This window comes from Coturnix japonica, chromosome 7 (assembly GCF_054131305.1).
Source record: "Coturnix japonica strain WE chromosome 7, WE-NBRP24, whole genome shotgun sequence".
NCBI classification, from domain to species: domain Eukaryota; kingdom Metazoa; phylum Chordata; class Aves; order Galliformes; family Phasianidae; genus Coturnix; species Coturnix japonica.
The window spans coordinates 27,014,963-27,028,372 of NC_140669.1; the positions used below are offsets into that span (position 1 = coordinate 27,014,963).

Genomic DNA, 13,410 nt, shown 5'->3' on the forward strand with positions numbered 1-13,410 from the left:
TAAAAGAAGCTTATAAATTATTCCAATGAGACCATTCACAACCAAAGCATTTTCTGAATGAAAATTAAGTAAAATAATAAATGGTTTCTGCAACTGTGATCATCCTATTTGTCTACAATTCATCATTCGTGACTCAACTCAGAAATCCAGGACAGGGAATGTAGGGGCTTAACAAGAAGTTAAAGATTCCTTCTCCTCTCCCTTTAAGGAATGAAAGGCTTGTTTAAGTAATTTGAATCTAGAGCCAGAAGCAGATATGACCTATAAATTAATAGTTAAAGACCACCTTTTTCCTTGCAGATTGTAGCATTAATTTCTTAAGACACATACAGACAGGGGTAAGATTATGGGCTGCACTGTCAACCCCCAAGCTACTTACCAAGTAATTAAAGAGGATATGAGATGTCTGCGCAGGAAAGTCCCCAATATTCAACAAAAGCTTCCTTAACATATACATTAGCTCATCCTGGAAAAAGAGCAAATGCTTTTTCTTTCTGTCACAAAATAAAAAATGGATTTCTCCCTTTTGTCTTCCTGAGCTTTGTTCATTTCTATTTTTGTTTAATCCCTTCGTTCAGCTGTGTCTGTAGGTGCATGAAATAGAACTCTCTGCTTGTGACTGCTATTATATTTCCCAAAATAAGACCCAGGGCACGGCACCCAGGCCAACGTCTGCCTTTTTAATCAGAGAAAGGACATTACTGTCATTTATCCTGACTGTATTTATCCTGGTTCTGCACCCGTCTCCCTATAATTATACTAACTCCTGCTTATTACAACAAATGGCTGCTGAGTTAATTTTGCAGACAAGCTGTGAAATCTAGCACCACTCAGCTCAGGTTGCTAGATAGGAGATGTGGGAAGAATCTAACTTTCCTTCCACTAGAAAATGCTTTCTTTAAGGCAGACTAATACATTTCTTAAGGTGGGAAGGACAGGCAGACTGAGAGACAACGCCACCCCCACGTTTGAGAGAAAACACAACAGGCATGAGTGGAGGTACTATCTTTGATAGAAAGGGTTGTGCTTCACTAAACATCTGTTCAAGGCTAACTTACAACTAGCCACATCCTTAGTGGTGGCAAATGAGCTGTGTCCCATCCACATCAATGGGCAGAAACCAAAGCCAAATGAAGATTTCGAGCACCAAATATAATGCTCCAGTCACTGCCCACAGAGAGATTCTACTTGCAGATGTGCAGCCCTGCTCTAAGCAATACATAAGTCCACTAGAGAGAGAAGTTTACCTGACGGTTGCTTATCGTGAGCTTCTCAAGGAAATGGCGCAGAACTGTAGAAGGATCTTCAATTAAGCAGTTCCACAAGACCTGCTGAGCAACAGCACTCACTATAAGAAAGAAAACATAGTCAGAACTTGGAAAGGCCTTGAAATGGTGCCCTTAAACACAAATGTTCTTAAGTTATTACAGTTGTCATTTTTGTACTGAAATACACAGGAGTTAATTTGAGGTATTAGGATTCCTGCTCACCACTGCAGTCATTTCAAACAATAATAACAAGTCTAACACTTGAACCTTCCCTAGGTTCTGGTGACAGCACAGGTAGTGCTTTATCACTGTGATCAGGGAAACAACTGTTTGGATTCACAGCTCCAGATGAGCAAACATACCAACTATAAAGAAAAAACAATACATATTTTGTTCATACATGGAAACTGCACTTCATAGTGATCCACTGAGTGACTTAATCTGGTATTAATGGACGATACTAGACAGTCAGCAGGAGACTATGTTGCTTATCAACTTCCCAAAGTGTAATTAATTGTAACCTCGTGAAGATTAACAACAGCAGAGAATTATTCATTGTTTTGTTTTCACTACTCATTTCTCGATCACAAAACAACACACTAATTAAACAAATGACTATACCCACCCAAACTAAAAAAAAAAAGTGTCATAAAGTTCTGTTCACAATCAGCTAACATTATGAGTGATGATAAAGGGAAGGACAACAGTCCACCATAAACACGTAAGAGAAAGAAACAGAGAAGGACCTATTATTACTTCAAGCATAAATCACAGACCATAAAGCAAATGCTAAAGCTGTGTATAATTGGTTCTCTGTTTGTCATGGGATCAAAGAAATACTGCTGAGAATAGACCTCTGGAGGTCTCTAGTTCAAGCTCTGTTCGGAGCAGGACTGTCACAAGCATCACATTACGTCAGATGTGGCTTTGTCTAGCCAAGACTTGATAACTGCTGTGGATGGAAATGACTGAAGATTCCATGGAGATTGCACTATGCCAGGGTAGAGTTTTTTTTTCTAATTAGCATCTTGAACTTCCCAAGTTGCAGCTTATACAGCAGCATTCCTCTAGCTGTTTGTTTCCTTTCTGTCACATAAAACAAGCCCAGCTTCACAATCAGTTCTCACAGAACATTTGTTTTAAGTCTCTCACTGTTCTAGAATCCCCTCACTAGATTCCTTAAAGCTTCTCCAACACCTTTGTTGAACTGGGGGCTTTTTAGGGCCCCCCAAAATATCAACAGACCTTCAAGATCTAACAACAAAGGAAAACGAAAAAAGAGTACACTTCTGTTGCTCATCCATTAGTGAACAGTTTATGAGAACTGGTTACTCACAAGGTTTGTCACAAACACAGACACTCATGACAATATATAACACATACTACTACTATGAAAAATAAACTGTGAGCAAATACAAGGTTGCATTACACTTCTTTCACTCTAGTTAAGGCACCTAACAAATGTAAACGTTGTAATTACTGGCAGGTTCTGCCACTCCTAATCAAGAATGACTTGAAGTGAATCTAGGTCAGTACCAGCTACTCCATCCTCCCGGACTTCTCCGTCTTCCATCAAATGGACAATGGGGAGTACTGCTGCACAGATGCATGCTGGAAACACAGCTTGAGGTGGTTGTGGTACATGATGGTTTGGAGTATGCTCTGTAGTATGTTCTTCATCTGGAGTACAAAGAAGATTAGAAGGTGAGTGTTTGTGAATGAGTTACGACATTTTATACAAGCAGGTGCGATAGACATTTGCATTAGGTGCTGTATAAACAGGACAAAATGGCAGGCTGTCTGATCACTGTGCACACACAACAGACTTAATACCGTCTCCAAGAAGACACTGAGTTTCCAGTCAAATTTCTGACCAAGAATTTTAATTAGCTTATTTTAAATTGGTTCAAGTCTGGAAATACATTCAGCAAAATATAATGCCATCAGTTTTGTCAATTAACAGTTTCCAGTGAATGAAATCCTAGGAAAGGATACTCCACAGTGAACTCAACCTACCTTCTGCACTGACTGCTGACCGCACTGACCAGACAGAGCCACGACGGAAAGAATAGTTCCTGTGAGATGTACTGGAGGTGCAGGAAGGACTCACAGAGAGACGGCGGGAAGCCAAGTTGGCAACTTCTTCTACTGACAAAGAGAATGGGAAATGTCAGTCCAAACCCAGGTGACAGAGGAACATCTTGAAAGGAGAGCACTTGCAACCCAACTGCAGCATTCAAAATTCAAGTCAGGTAATGCTCAGAACAATTTAAGACCTATAAACATCAGATAAGTACTTTAATCATGCTTTGCAAACCAGCTAAGCACTGATCCATAATAGTGTGTGGTGACTTAGTGAGACAGATTTCAGCTGAGGTACCTATATACTTCTCTTCATGTACATCCTATTACCCATCTTTGTTGGTGGTTCCTACCTTTTACTGCGAACAGCAAATTCTGCACACATTTCTCCCAAGACATGCCTAAGATCCAGTGGTTGTTCACCACCTTTCTAGAGATATTAAAATGATTCGGTGCTAATACTTGTCCACTCTCTAAGGTGGTGACCATACCAAAGCAGGGACTTTCTTACTACTAACTAAAGTTTTTTCTTGGATATCACATCCCTAAGCAGTGCTGTATATTGGTGGCAGGTGCTCTCAGTTCCTTGGAAGGCAGTTTCTGGCCCCGGGGCACACCTTCTTCTTCCTGCTCTGAGCTTGGTGTGCAGGTTGGCTCATAGCAGGCCTCCTGAGTGATGGGGATAGCAGTGATGAGACTGGCTTCCCGACCCAAACGCTTCTTCTCTTCCTCCTGCTGCAGGTTCTTCAGGATGTGCTCTGCTCGTTGATGGGAACGAGACACTGCTCTGGCTGAAAATGACTTCTGTTACGAAGAAAAGAGATGAAACATAACTTGACACTGTTAGTTATGATACACAAAGTCTTTGTGTTTCACCAGGGTCCTTGATGACACTCAGCAACTCAGTTTCTAAATACAAATCAAACTTGTACTAGCTGAACAGAGATGCACCAGGAGCTATGTCTATAATAAGGCTCACCACACAAAACAGGACAGAAAACCAGAAGACAGTTTGAGTGAACTTATCCTTTGGAGAGATGGCAACTGCGCTCCAAAGATCTGAGTTACTGACTCTCATGGGCACATAAAGTACAGTATAGTGTCTCCTTGATCAAACAGACAGAAAAATCTTAAGTTCATGTAGAACATGCTGTGCCCTACACGGACCAAGTATCAACTAGATCTTGCCTAGCTGAGGACAACAAGAAAACTTAAGAGTTTAATTTAGAACCTTTAGGCTTCAGCATTGCCCAGGCCCTTACTGAGAAGCTGCAATGCTCACTCATGACATCTTTGCTTACCGACTGGTCCTCGTTGATAGGATCTTGCACACTCCCGCTGCACTGAGGGACCCACGGAGGATCAAACATCGGTACAGAGGGCATCCCCAGGACAGGAGAAGGCAAAGTGAAGTTTATACTTGGAGGAGGGATCTAAACAAAACCACGAAATACATTTTATTACAGCACACAAACATTAACGCCCGAAGTGCTAAGTGCCAATTAAAGGGCATTTCACTATGAAATAAGAACACGCTGACAGATTTCTTTATCTGGTTTTCTTGACCTCATTGTGTGTTCTCCAGTATACTCTTCCCATTTTATACAGGAGTTCTATAACACCAGCTAACCCTATCATGTGACTGAGGTGACCAATGTTTTTCCTAAACAGATTTTGAGGCAATTTCATGTTAGCATGTCATAGCACATCTATATGACAAGACAAGCCACAAATGTTAACATTGTGTTTCACATGTTCTATCTACCTTAAAGATCTGTTGAGCTCCTTCTTCCATCCTAGGCCAGACTTGATACCGAAACCTCCAGAGCGTGTGAAATTTGAGAATGGCGTTCAGCCTTTGCACTGTCTCCGGGTGATGAAATTCGGACATCAGCATGTCAGAAACAGCCTCTGGCACTTTCACAGCACATAGCAGGAACATGGCAGCTGCAGGAAGAGAACATCTGATCATCTGTTTCCCTCACTAATGTGTTTACTTGGCAGGAAAAACTGCAGCTGCACAAACCCCAATCAGAAAGAAACCCTGATTCCAAAAATGAGACCAGCAGTTCACTAAGCTTAGCAAAACTTGTGCTGCACCATGAAACTAAAGTGTCTATGACTCTGTCGTTTGGAACCTCACAGCATTATGCTTGTAAGCAGCTCTGTCAAAAATACTTTTAAAACAAAACAGCTCTGCCCTTCTTACCAATGCTCAGACACAACTGATATAAGAATAAGAAGCATTTCTTGAAGCAACAGGACTAACTCAGCTTAGCTTTCTAAAGTTTCCTGCCTGATTGCTTCCTGTGATGATTAGTAAACGCAGGTTTAACAGCACAGCCTTTCCCACAGAACAGGATCACGCGGCACAGTTGAAGACCATACCTCAATTTTCAGGGGATAGAAACAAACAAACAGAAAAGGTACTTTCTTGCGTAACTGCTATGAGATTACAATCCACCTCCAGGAAAAAATAGTGTTGATACGTATTGAGAGACAAAGAGCAAGGCAATGGAAGAGATCAGATTAGAAGTTGAGGCAGCCCACACTTGTTTCACTGGAGCATATTTAAATATAAACAGACAGAAGACCTCCAGCCCTGTGGAAGCCAATTAATTTAGCTGTATATCCAAGGGGCACAGAGCAGGAAGCAAGAGAGCAGTGTTGCTGTAGGTGGCTGGTGGGCACAAGTACTCACAGCTTTTTAGACCAGCAGCTGACCAAAGATCAATGGAGTTTATTTCTCTAGGCTAAGGAGTAATTCTTCCATAGTAGAAAAAACACAGTTACCATCTTGTTCACCTCAACATTATAGATGGTGCCAGACATGGGAGCTGTGCTGATGGAAGGCAATCTGAACACATGCAGAAAAACAAGGCTAGCCTTTGAGTGCTTAGGTACTGCCTTGCACAAGGCTTCCAGTTCTGCTACCACATCCTGCTTCAAATGTGTATGGTCCCTCCTGTTTCACCAGCAGAGAGAACTTATCTACTTTTTGGTGTTTTACCTCCATCTATATCAAGTCTTAGCAGGACTAATTTGAAGCCACGCACTCTCACTGAGAGGTTTCCAAAACACCAAATTCAGCCTGGAAAGGAGTCAGTAGATGGTGCTGTTGTACACGAACACAGTATTTCCTTTTATCCAGTTTGTGGATAGCAACATCGGGAGCATTCACGTTTGACCTTGACTGAACGTAAGTCATGCCAGGGCTGAAATCACTCAATACTAAACAGCTACTACAGTCTCTCAAGTGGATTTCAATCCTCCCTTGAGGAAGAGGAAGAAGAGGAAGATGTATCTAACAGGCTGCACTGGAGGGGCAGGCAGATAGCACTCCTCAGAAAGAAGAAGCCATTTCTAGATGGTTCAGAGATGAGGGCTACAGCTGCTGGCCAAAGCTGAACCAGTGAGCTGTTTATACTTCTGTGCTTAAGTGTTTAAGAAAGGGTAAAAAAAAAAAACTGTACAGCAGCTGCAAGAGAGGTGAGTGAGAAGAACAAGTCTGCAGACTCCAAGGTCAGTGAAGAAGGAAAGGAGGAGATGCTCCAGGTACTGGAGAAGACTCCCTGCAGCCCATGGAGAAGAACATGGTGGTACATGCTGTCCTCCTCAGCCCATGGTGTACCACATTAGAGCAGATATACACACTGCAGCTCATGGAGGACCCCACATTGCATCAGATGGATACATGCTAAAGGAAACTGCAGCCCATGGGGAGCCCAGACAAAAGCAGCATCCTGTGGCGAGGAGTCCATGCTGGAGAAAGTATTCTGGCAGGAACTGCAGCCCGTGGGGGAACTGAGCTGGAGCAGAGCATTCCTAAAAGAATGCAGCCTATGGTATTGACCCATTCTGGAGCAGACACTGAACTGCAGACTGGGAAGGACCCATGCTGGAATAGTTCATGAAAAACTACATGCCACAGGAGGGATCCATTGCAGAAATAAAGGAAAAGGGTGAGAAGAAAGGAGCAGCAAAGGATTTTGAACTTAGCACAGCTTCATTCCTCTTCTCTCCCTGCACTGCTTGGGGAGTAGGAGAATTTAGAAAAATCATGAGTTGAGCTTGGAAGGAAGGTGAAGATAAAGAAGCTGGTTTTAGCATCTTCCTGGTACTCACTATTCTAGTGTGCTATTAATTAGCAATGAAGTAAATTAATTTTACCCAAGTTAAGTCTGTTTGCTTGTGATGGGTTAGTGATCTCTCTCTGTCCTTATTTTGACCCTCATTTTTCCCCTCTTAGATTCTCCCCTTGTTGAGGAGTGTGAGAGAAGCTTGGTACGCACCTGAGACACTGGAAAGAACTGTGGCAGGTTAACCTTGAATCAAGGAATCATAGAAGGTTGGAAGGGACCTTAAAGTATCATCAAGCTCCAACCTCCATACCACATGCAGGGCTGCCAACCTCTACATTTAATACTAAACCAGGCTGTCCAGGGCCCCATCCAGCCTGGTCTTGAACACTGCCAGGGACAGGGCATCCACAGCCTCTATGGGCAACGTCACCACTCTCCCTGTGATGAACTTCCCCTTGATATCCAAACTAAATCTCTTTCAACTTAAAACCATTTCCCCTTGACCTGCCGTTTTCTACCCTTGTAAAAGAGTGGACATAGTCTGCTCTCTAGTCAAAACAGACACAGCTTAATGAAAGAGAAATGAAGGCAATATACCAAATACTACAGCAAACTCTGGATTGACTGCATTGCTGTATTTCCTCCACACATAGAAACCCCGTTAAACACAAATAACCAGTTCTGCTTTTCTTTGTTGGCCATCAACAGGGCCATAATGTCTTCCTGGTCCTTCTGACCACCTCCTTTGTATGGAGCACAAAAGCACAGAAGGGTCTGTGAAAACCCAACAGCCCTCAAGAAAACCATGATGTTATTAAGACCTTCTCAACCAGAGAGCTGTCTTGTGAGGCTTTGCAACCTGCTGTGGGTTGAGCTGTCTGGCTAGCTACACTGCTCCCTTACCTGCTGCTCCAGCCATGTGCTCATCCACACTGAGCAGGAGCTCCCATGCTGCAGGATGGATGTCCCCATACATTTCCTCAGTGAGGACAGGAGCTGCCTTGATTAGCAGTGACAAAGGTGCAGGGGAGAGGCTCATGACCTGCAAAAGTATTTAAAAATGAAAGTGTCATGACTTACAGCTGAGCTGTGCCATCTGTCTTCAGTGCACACAGTAACATTTGTAAAAATTACCCTACTTTTGGACAGCACTTCGTCTGGCTGACAGCTTCTAGCTTTGGTCATTTCAGATAATGTTCCACAGAAGAACATTGCTTTCAACCTACACTAAACCAGCACTGCTGCAAGCTAGTTCTGAGTCTGCTGCTAGTCACTTAGGTCACAGGACATGGGTAAATAGGACAAATAGAAAGGAAAACTCTTCCAAGATGGTGCACATATGGTGATGTAAATCCATGAAATATTGGTACACAACTAAGAAATGCTCATTGCTTCTTCAAGAACACTGAACAAGAAAAAAACAAAGGAAACTTCCTGTATGCTGACAGATTGCATCTCATTGTATTTGAGGTTTTTCTTCTATGTTTGGTGTCCCCAGTCTTGATGCATTTATCCCTATGGGAAGCTATGGATGTTGATTAACATTTAATGGAACTACATCTTTAAAGGGTACTATGCCAGGGGTTCCCCTAAGAAGCTAAATGTAGCATTACAGCAGGGCTGAACTAGTCCATACTCAAGAACAATAGTTTCGTGAATATCCACACACATTTTCTTGTTGCAGCCTGACCCAACATCCATGTAGCAAACTCCCCAACCAGTGCATGGCCTGGCCTACTCAGTACCTGGTGCCTAATGTATTTTAACATTCCAGAGTCCTTCTTTCCTTCCAAGTTGATATCAACGACTCTCTTCTTTAGAGAGGGAGTTCTGAGGCATGACTTGTCTGAGCACTGAAAAAGAAAAAATAAGAAAGTGTTCTAACTTTGATTTCCTTAAGTCTGGAAAGGGAGGTCACATTGAAGAAGAAGAATTTCCATATGCTAGAAGCTGCCCAGTACCAGAGGTGCAGCAGCAAGCCCTTTCCCCTGCTAGCAACAGGCCTGGTATCAGTGAGATGACATCCCATTTTCTCCTCTTTTTAACACAGCGTTTCTTGATAAAAGCTCGAGGAAGGCTGTAAGCCAAATGAGGACTGTCAATGTTCCTTGTGTAATCTTCATAGGTGATACTCATGTATTTTAGGTGAAGAGCATTTTAAGCACAGAAGCGGTACAAAAGACACAGCTTTCCCCAAAATTCCCAACTGAAATGCTTGCTGTGTACAACACATATTCCTCCCTTAGCTACATTTATCTTCTGCAGAAAGCGTGCGACAATTCATTTTAAGATTTGAGCTCATGCCTGTCTGACTGTTGTCTCTAGCAGACTGCCAATGTCAATTATAAGGACAAGGCCTGTTGTTCACACTCATTGTTCACAATACCAAGTCTTTCCCAGAATGCTGTTTCCACAGATTTTCTCCTCAAGCTGGCAGCCTGCTGATTAAATAGTGATCTCTCATTTTTCAGGGGGCTTACAAGGCCCATGATTGAATTTGTGTCATACTGCTTTGCATTTGGAGATGAAACAATACACAGCATTGCACGGTGTTCTTTTGCTACCTTTCATGAACACTGCCAGCTGCTCATCTTACTCCTGCCTTCTGTGGAGGAAATGACTGCCTCTCTTTCTTAATATCTAATTTATACACTGTTTCCCTACGCCAGAGGAAACATATGGGAATTATTCTTTCCAGGAAAGCAGATTCATGACCTCATTTAATCTGCCCTGTGCTTTGTTCCATAAAAATACCCTTCTAACTTAACAGGAAACAAACAATCAACCAGCTGATAAAGAAGCATTCAAAATTATTCTCATAGTTTTTTATTTCCACTTGTGCAGATGACAGCCTCTTTGCCCAACTAAAATCTTGATGAGCTGCATGAACACTTTTGCTTTCACTGTTACTGCTAACTAGCAGGATGACCTAGGCTATTAAAAATATTCAGAAGAATTGTTTGTCTTTAGCTGTAAAGGCTATATTGGTATTCACCAGATATTTACTTTATTCATAGAGTAGGTCTGTGGGTATTTTGCTAAATGAACAAATATATTTCCACTGAATTTAAAGGCACAGCTCATACGCCTAAAAAGGCACAATCTTTTTTTTGACTGTCTTGCAGAAACGATTGTTGAAAGCATCTCACTAAAGAGACTGTAATATTAAAGACCAATGCATATAATTATTTGAAAGGAATTGAAATCTCAAACATAAAAGAACTCATGCAAGGTTTTACCAGAATTCCAAGAATGATTCTTATTAACAGACAAGAATAAACAGGAAAACAGGAATGAGACTCCAGGGGCTGATAAACTGATCTCATAAAAGAACACTACATTTAAGGTCAGGCTATAGGCATTTTAACATCCTTATCAGCAACCAAGATTCTTCCTGAACAAAACAGTTTACATTCCTTCCATAACCCTAAATGACTTTGTAACTGTTTGCAGAAGGACTATGTTTAGGAATGTGCTGTGTTCCTTTTCTCATGAAAGAAGATTGTTTGAATAAGTTATGCAATCCTTGAAGATACTTATGCCTTGCCCAGAGAACAAAACAAAACAGAAAACATAGTAATATAAGATTTTCCATGTACTCACTTCTTTTTGCTTTTTGCCCCTTGCCACACTGTTCAGCGTGCTGTTTTCTCGAAGGGAGTCCACTGTGTCTCCATACAAGAGTTTGATGGCACGAACAAGGCGAGCACAGGACCGGCTATGATGGAGGTAGCAGTGTGGGTGACAGTAGTCAATGTGAGTACATATGAAACTTTGCTGATTGCATAAGAGGATCATAACCTTGAAAGGAATAAAATTGGATAGTTAGAGTCATGCTGCATAGCATACGCCAGCCATGGGGATGGCAAGCTGATACTCACAGCCTCGCTGGCAAGGCCAGAAGCTCAACACAGCTTTTTGAAATGGTAAGCCTATCTGCTCTGATCTCCATACCTGCAAGTAGTTTATGAACTGGCTAGGCACAGCTAAATAAACATCGGTGTTAACAAATCAGACAAAGAAAGAGAGCTGCTGTAGATGCATCTGTTTAGCTGGTGGCAAGATGATGGTTGAGGAAAACTGTACTCTCAGTTCACAGAAAAGCTATTCTATCACCAGTTTGAAATGAAGACTTAGACTGGAAATCATTAACTACTCCATCACCAACCTGTCCTATCACAATAGCTCTGCAGCTGCAGTCTGACCGCTCTTTCAGGTAAGGCAGCCGCATCACTCTCCACTCTCAAATACTTCAGCTTTTCTAAAGTCAGAAGCTTAATTTAAGACCAATCTCAGCAGCACATTTGGGATTGCTGTCTATGCTTACTTGTTCTGGCATTACAATATTTTGGGGTCAATCAGGGATAACTCAAGTCACTAATGCCGCGTGAATGGTAAATCTGATCAGCACTACATAGACTCTACTGAGCCCTGGGTGCACTGTAATTTGTAGTTGCAGCACAATGACACACAGTAAGGACATGATATATAGGGCTGTCATAGAGGAAATGTTGGTGCATGAAGAAAATAAACCAGAACTAGTGATCCTTTTGAGTGGTTTGCATGACTGCCAAGTAAATCAGGCTTTTGTTTTGCTGCAGTCACCCACTCATGCCTTCTTTCCAACAGGTAAAAAAGACCAAGTTCTCATGTGATACTGGTACTTGTATGGCATTAACTTCAACAGGTGATTTTTCAAATCGTCCTTTCTCCTGAGCAGGATAATGAAACCAAGTGAGAAAAATAGCTCAAGTTCCCTTCATTTCGTGCTCTGTATTTAACAGTCCATACATCCTCCAACACTGAGTATAAGCATCGTGTTTTATCCGAAGCTTCTAGGTAGAGAGAAGACTTCATCCTCTAGTAATTCATCTCTCAGTACACACCTCCATGTCTACATACTCAGCTTAGTACAGTCCAGGGACTGAGGTACTAGCTTGGAAAACATGGCATTCAGCTTCCCTGCTCTACTACACTCTTCCAAAAAATACAGCTATCAAGAACTGCTTCTGAAATAACAGCATTGGATTAAGCCTATTCTTGTCCACATTCTGGCACTATGAGGCAGCTAAGGGCAGGCTGTGTAAAACACCTGGAGGAAAGAGAAGCAAAACAACTCACTCTTGGGCAGCTGTTTTTCTCAAAGCCAACCTAGAAGTTAAAAGGAAATCCTGAGAGGCATCAGTTCTCACAAATAATCTATGTGTGCACAGGGAGTCAATCCAGATTCCTTGCTGAGAATGTGGACTGTACTGCACTACCAGAGAGTGTCGTGAGACAACAGAAGTGTACAGTCTTAAAATACTAGTAGATTGAACTGTCTAGACTAGCCCACATTACAGTTTGATGGATAGTCAAAACTACTCAAAACCCTGTGGGGTTAGATGTGGTGACAGAATTCACCCACTGGAATATAAGTGTTCCAGAAGTAAGGGTTTTTCCCCGCAAGGTACATTCCTAGTCAAGCTGGCGATAAGACACTTTGCTAATGGATTTTTCAGCTGAAGCAGCATGGCTTCCCTGAACATCTAGCGAGAAATACTCCTTTATCCTTTACAAACTAACTACATAAAATGGACAGAGGGAGCAAGACAAAAACATTCTGCTTTTAGTCTGTTTTAGAAATGACAAACAACCAATTTCCAAGGGTTGCAGCTTATTTACACTTGAGATACTACACCAAAAAAGCAGAGACTGGAATCTGGTTATTGGCAGCGCAAAGGTTTCCTACCAACAATGCCATCCTTGAGAGTGTGGTCAGTGATCCATACTTACATGCAGCCATGACATGTTCCGATGATAGTTCTCCTCCGTGCCTGTGCTGCTCAGCACCTCTGGCTCAATGCTAGGTTCGCTTGCACTCCAAGGGCTCCCTTCTTCAAAAGAAAAATATCCAAAGGTGGTTGTTTTTATTGTTTCCTACATGCTTAAAGCCTAGGGACAGCACTTGTAAGCCAGGCAAGCCTTGTGAAAACAGA

At 42.1% G+C, this 13,410-nt stretch overlaps 1 protein-coding gene across 25 annotated transcripts in view; it reads right to left on the bottom strand.

Annotated features, from left to right (window-relative positions):
* UNC80 (unc-80 subunit of NALCN channel complex) overlaps window positions 1–13,410 on the bottom strand; it is a 119,837-nt gene that overhangs the window by 42,903 nt on the left and 63,524 nt on the right. For 18 of the 25 annotated variants that reach the window (XM_085553495.1, XM_085553497.1, XM_085553490.1 and 15 more), the window contains 11 exons: window positions 13,208–13,308; window positions 11,036–11,233; window positions 9,178–9,285; window positions 8,336–8,474; window positions 5,116–5,297; window positions 4,652–4,783; window positions 3,968–4,154; window positions 3,285–3,416; window positions 2,805–2,948; window positions 1,248–1,348; window positions 380–466 (listed from right to left, as the gene is read on the bottom strand). In XM_085553495.1, coding sequence (XP_085409621.1) covers window positions 380–466; window positions 1,248–1,348; window positions 2,805–2,948; window positions 3,285–3,416; window positions 3,968–4,154; window positions 4,652–4,783; window positions 5,116–5,297; window positions 8,336–8,474; window positions 9,178–9,285; window positions 11,036–11,233; window positions 13,208–13,308 — 1,511 coding nt within the window. The remainder of the gene's footprint in view (window positions 1–379; window positions 467–1,247; window positions 1,349–2,804; window positions 2,949–3,284; window positions 3,417–3,967; window positions 4,155–4,651; window positions 4,784–5,115; window positions 5,298–8,335; window positions 8,475–9,177; window positions 9,286–11,035; window positions 11,234–13,207; window positions 13,309–13,410) is intronic. The other 7 variants (XM_085553487.1, XM_085553494.1, XM_085553498.1 and 4 more) reach the window with 1 other exon arrangement.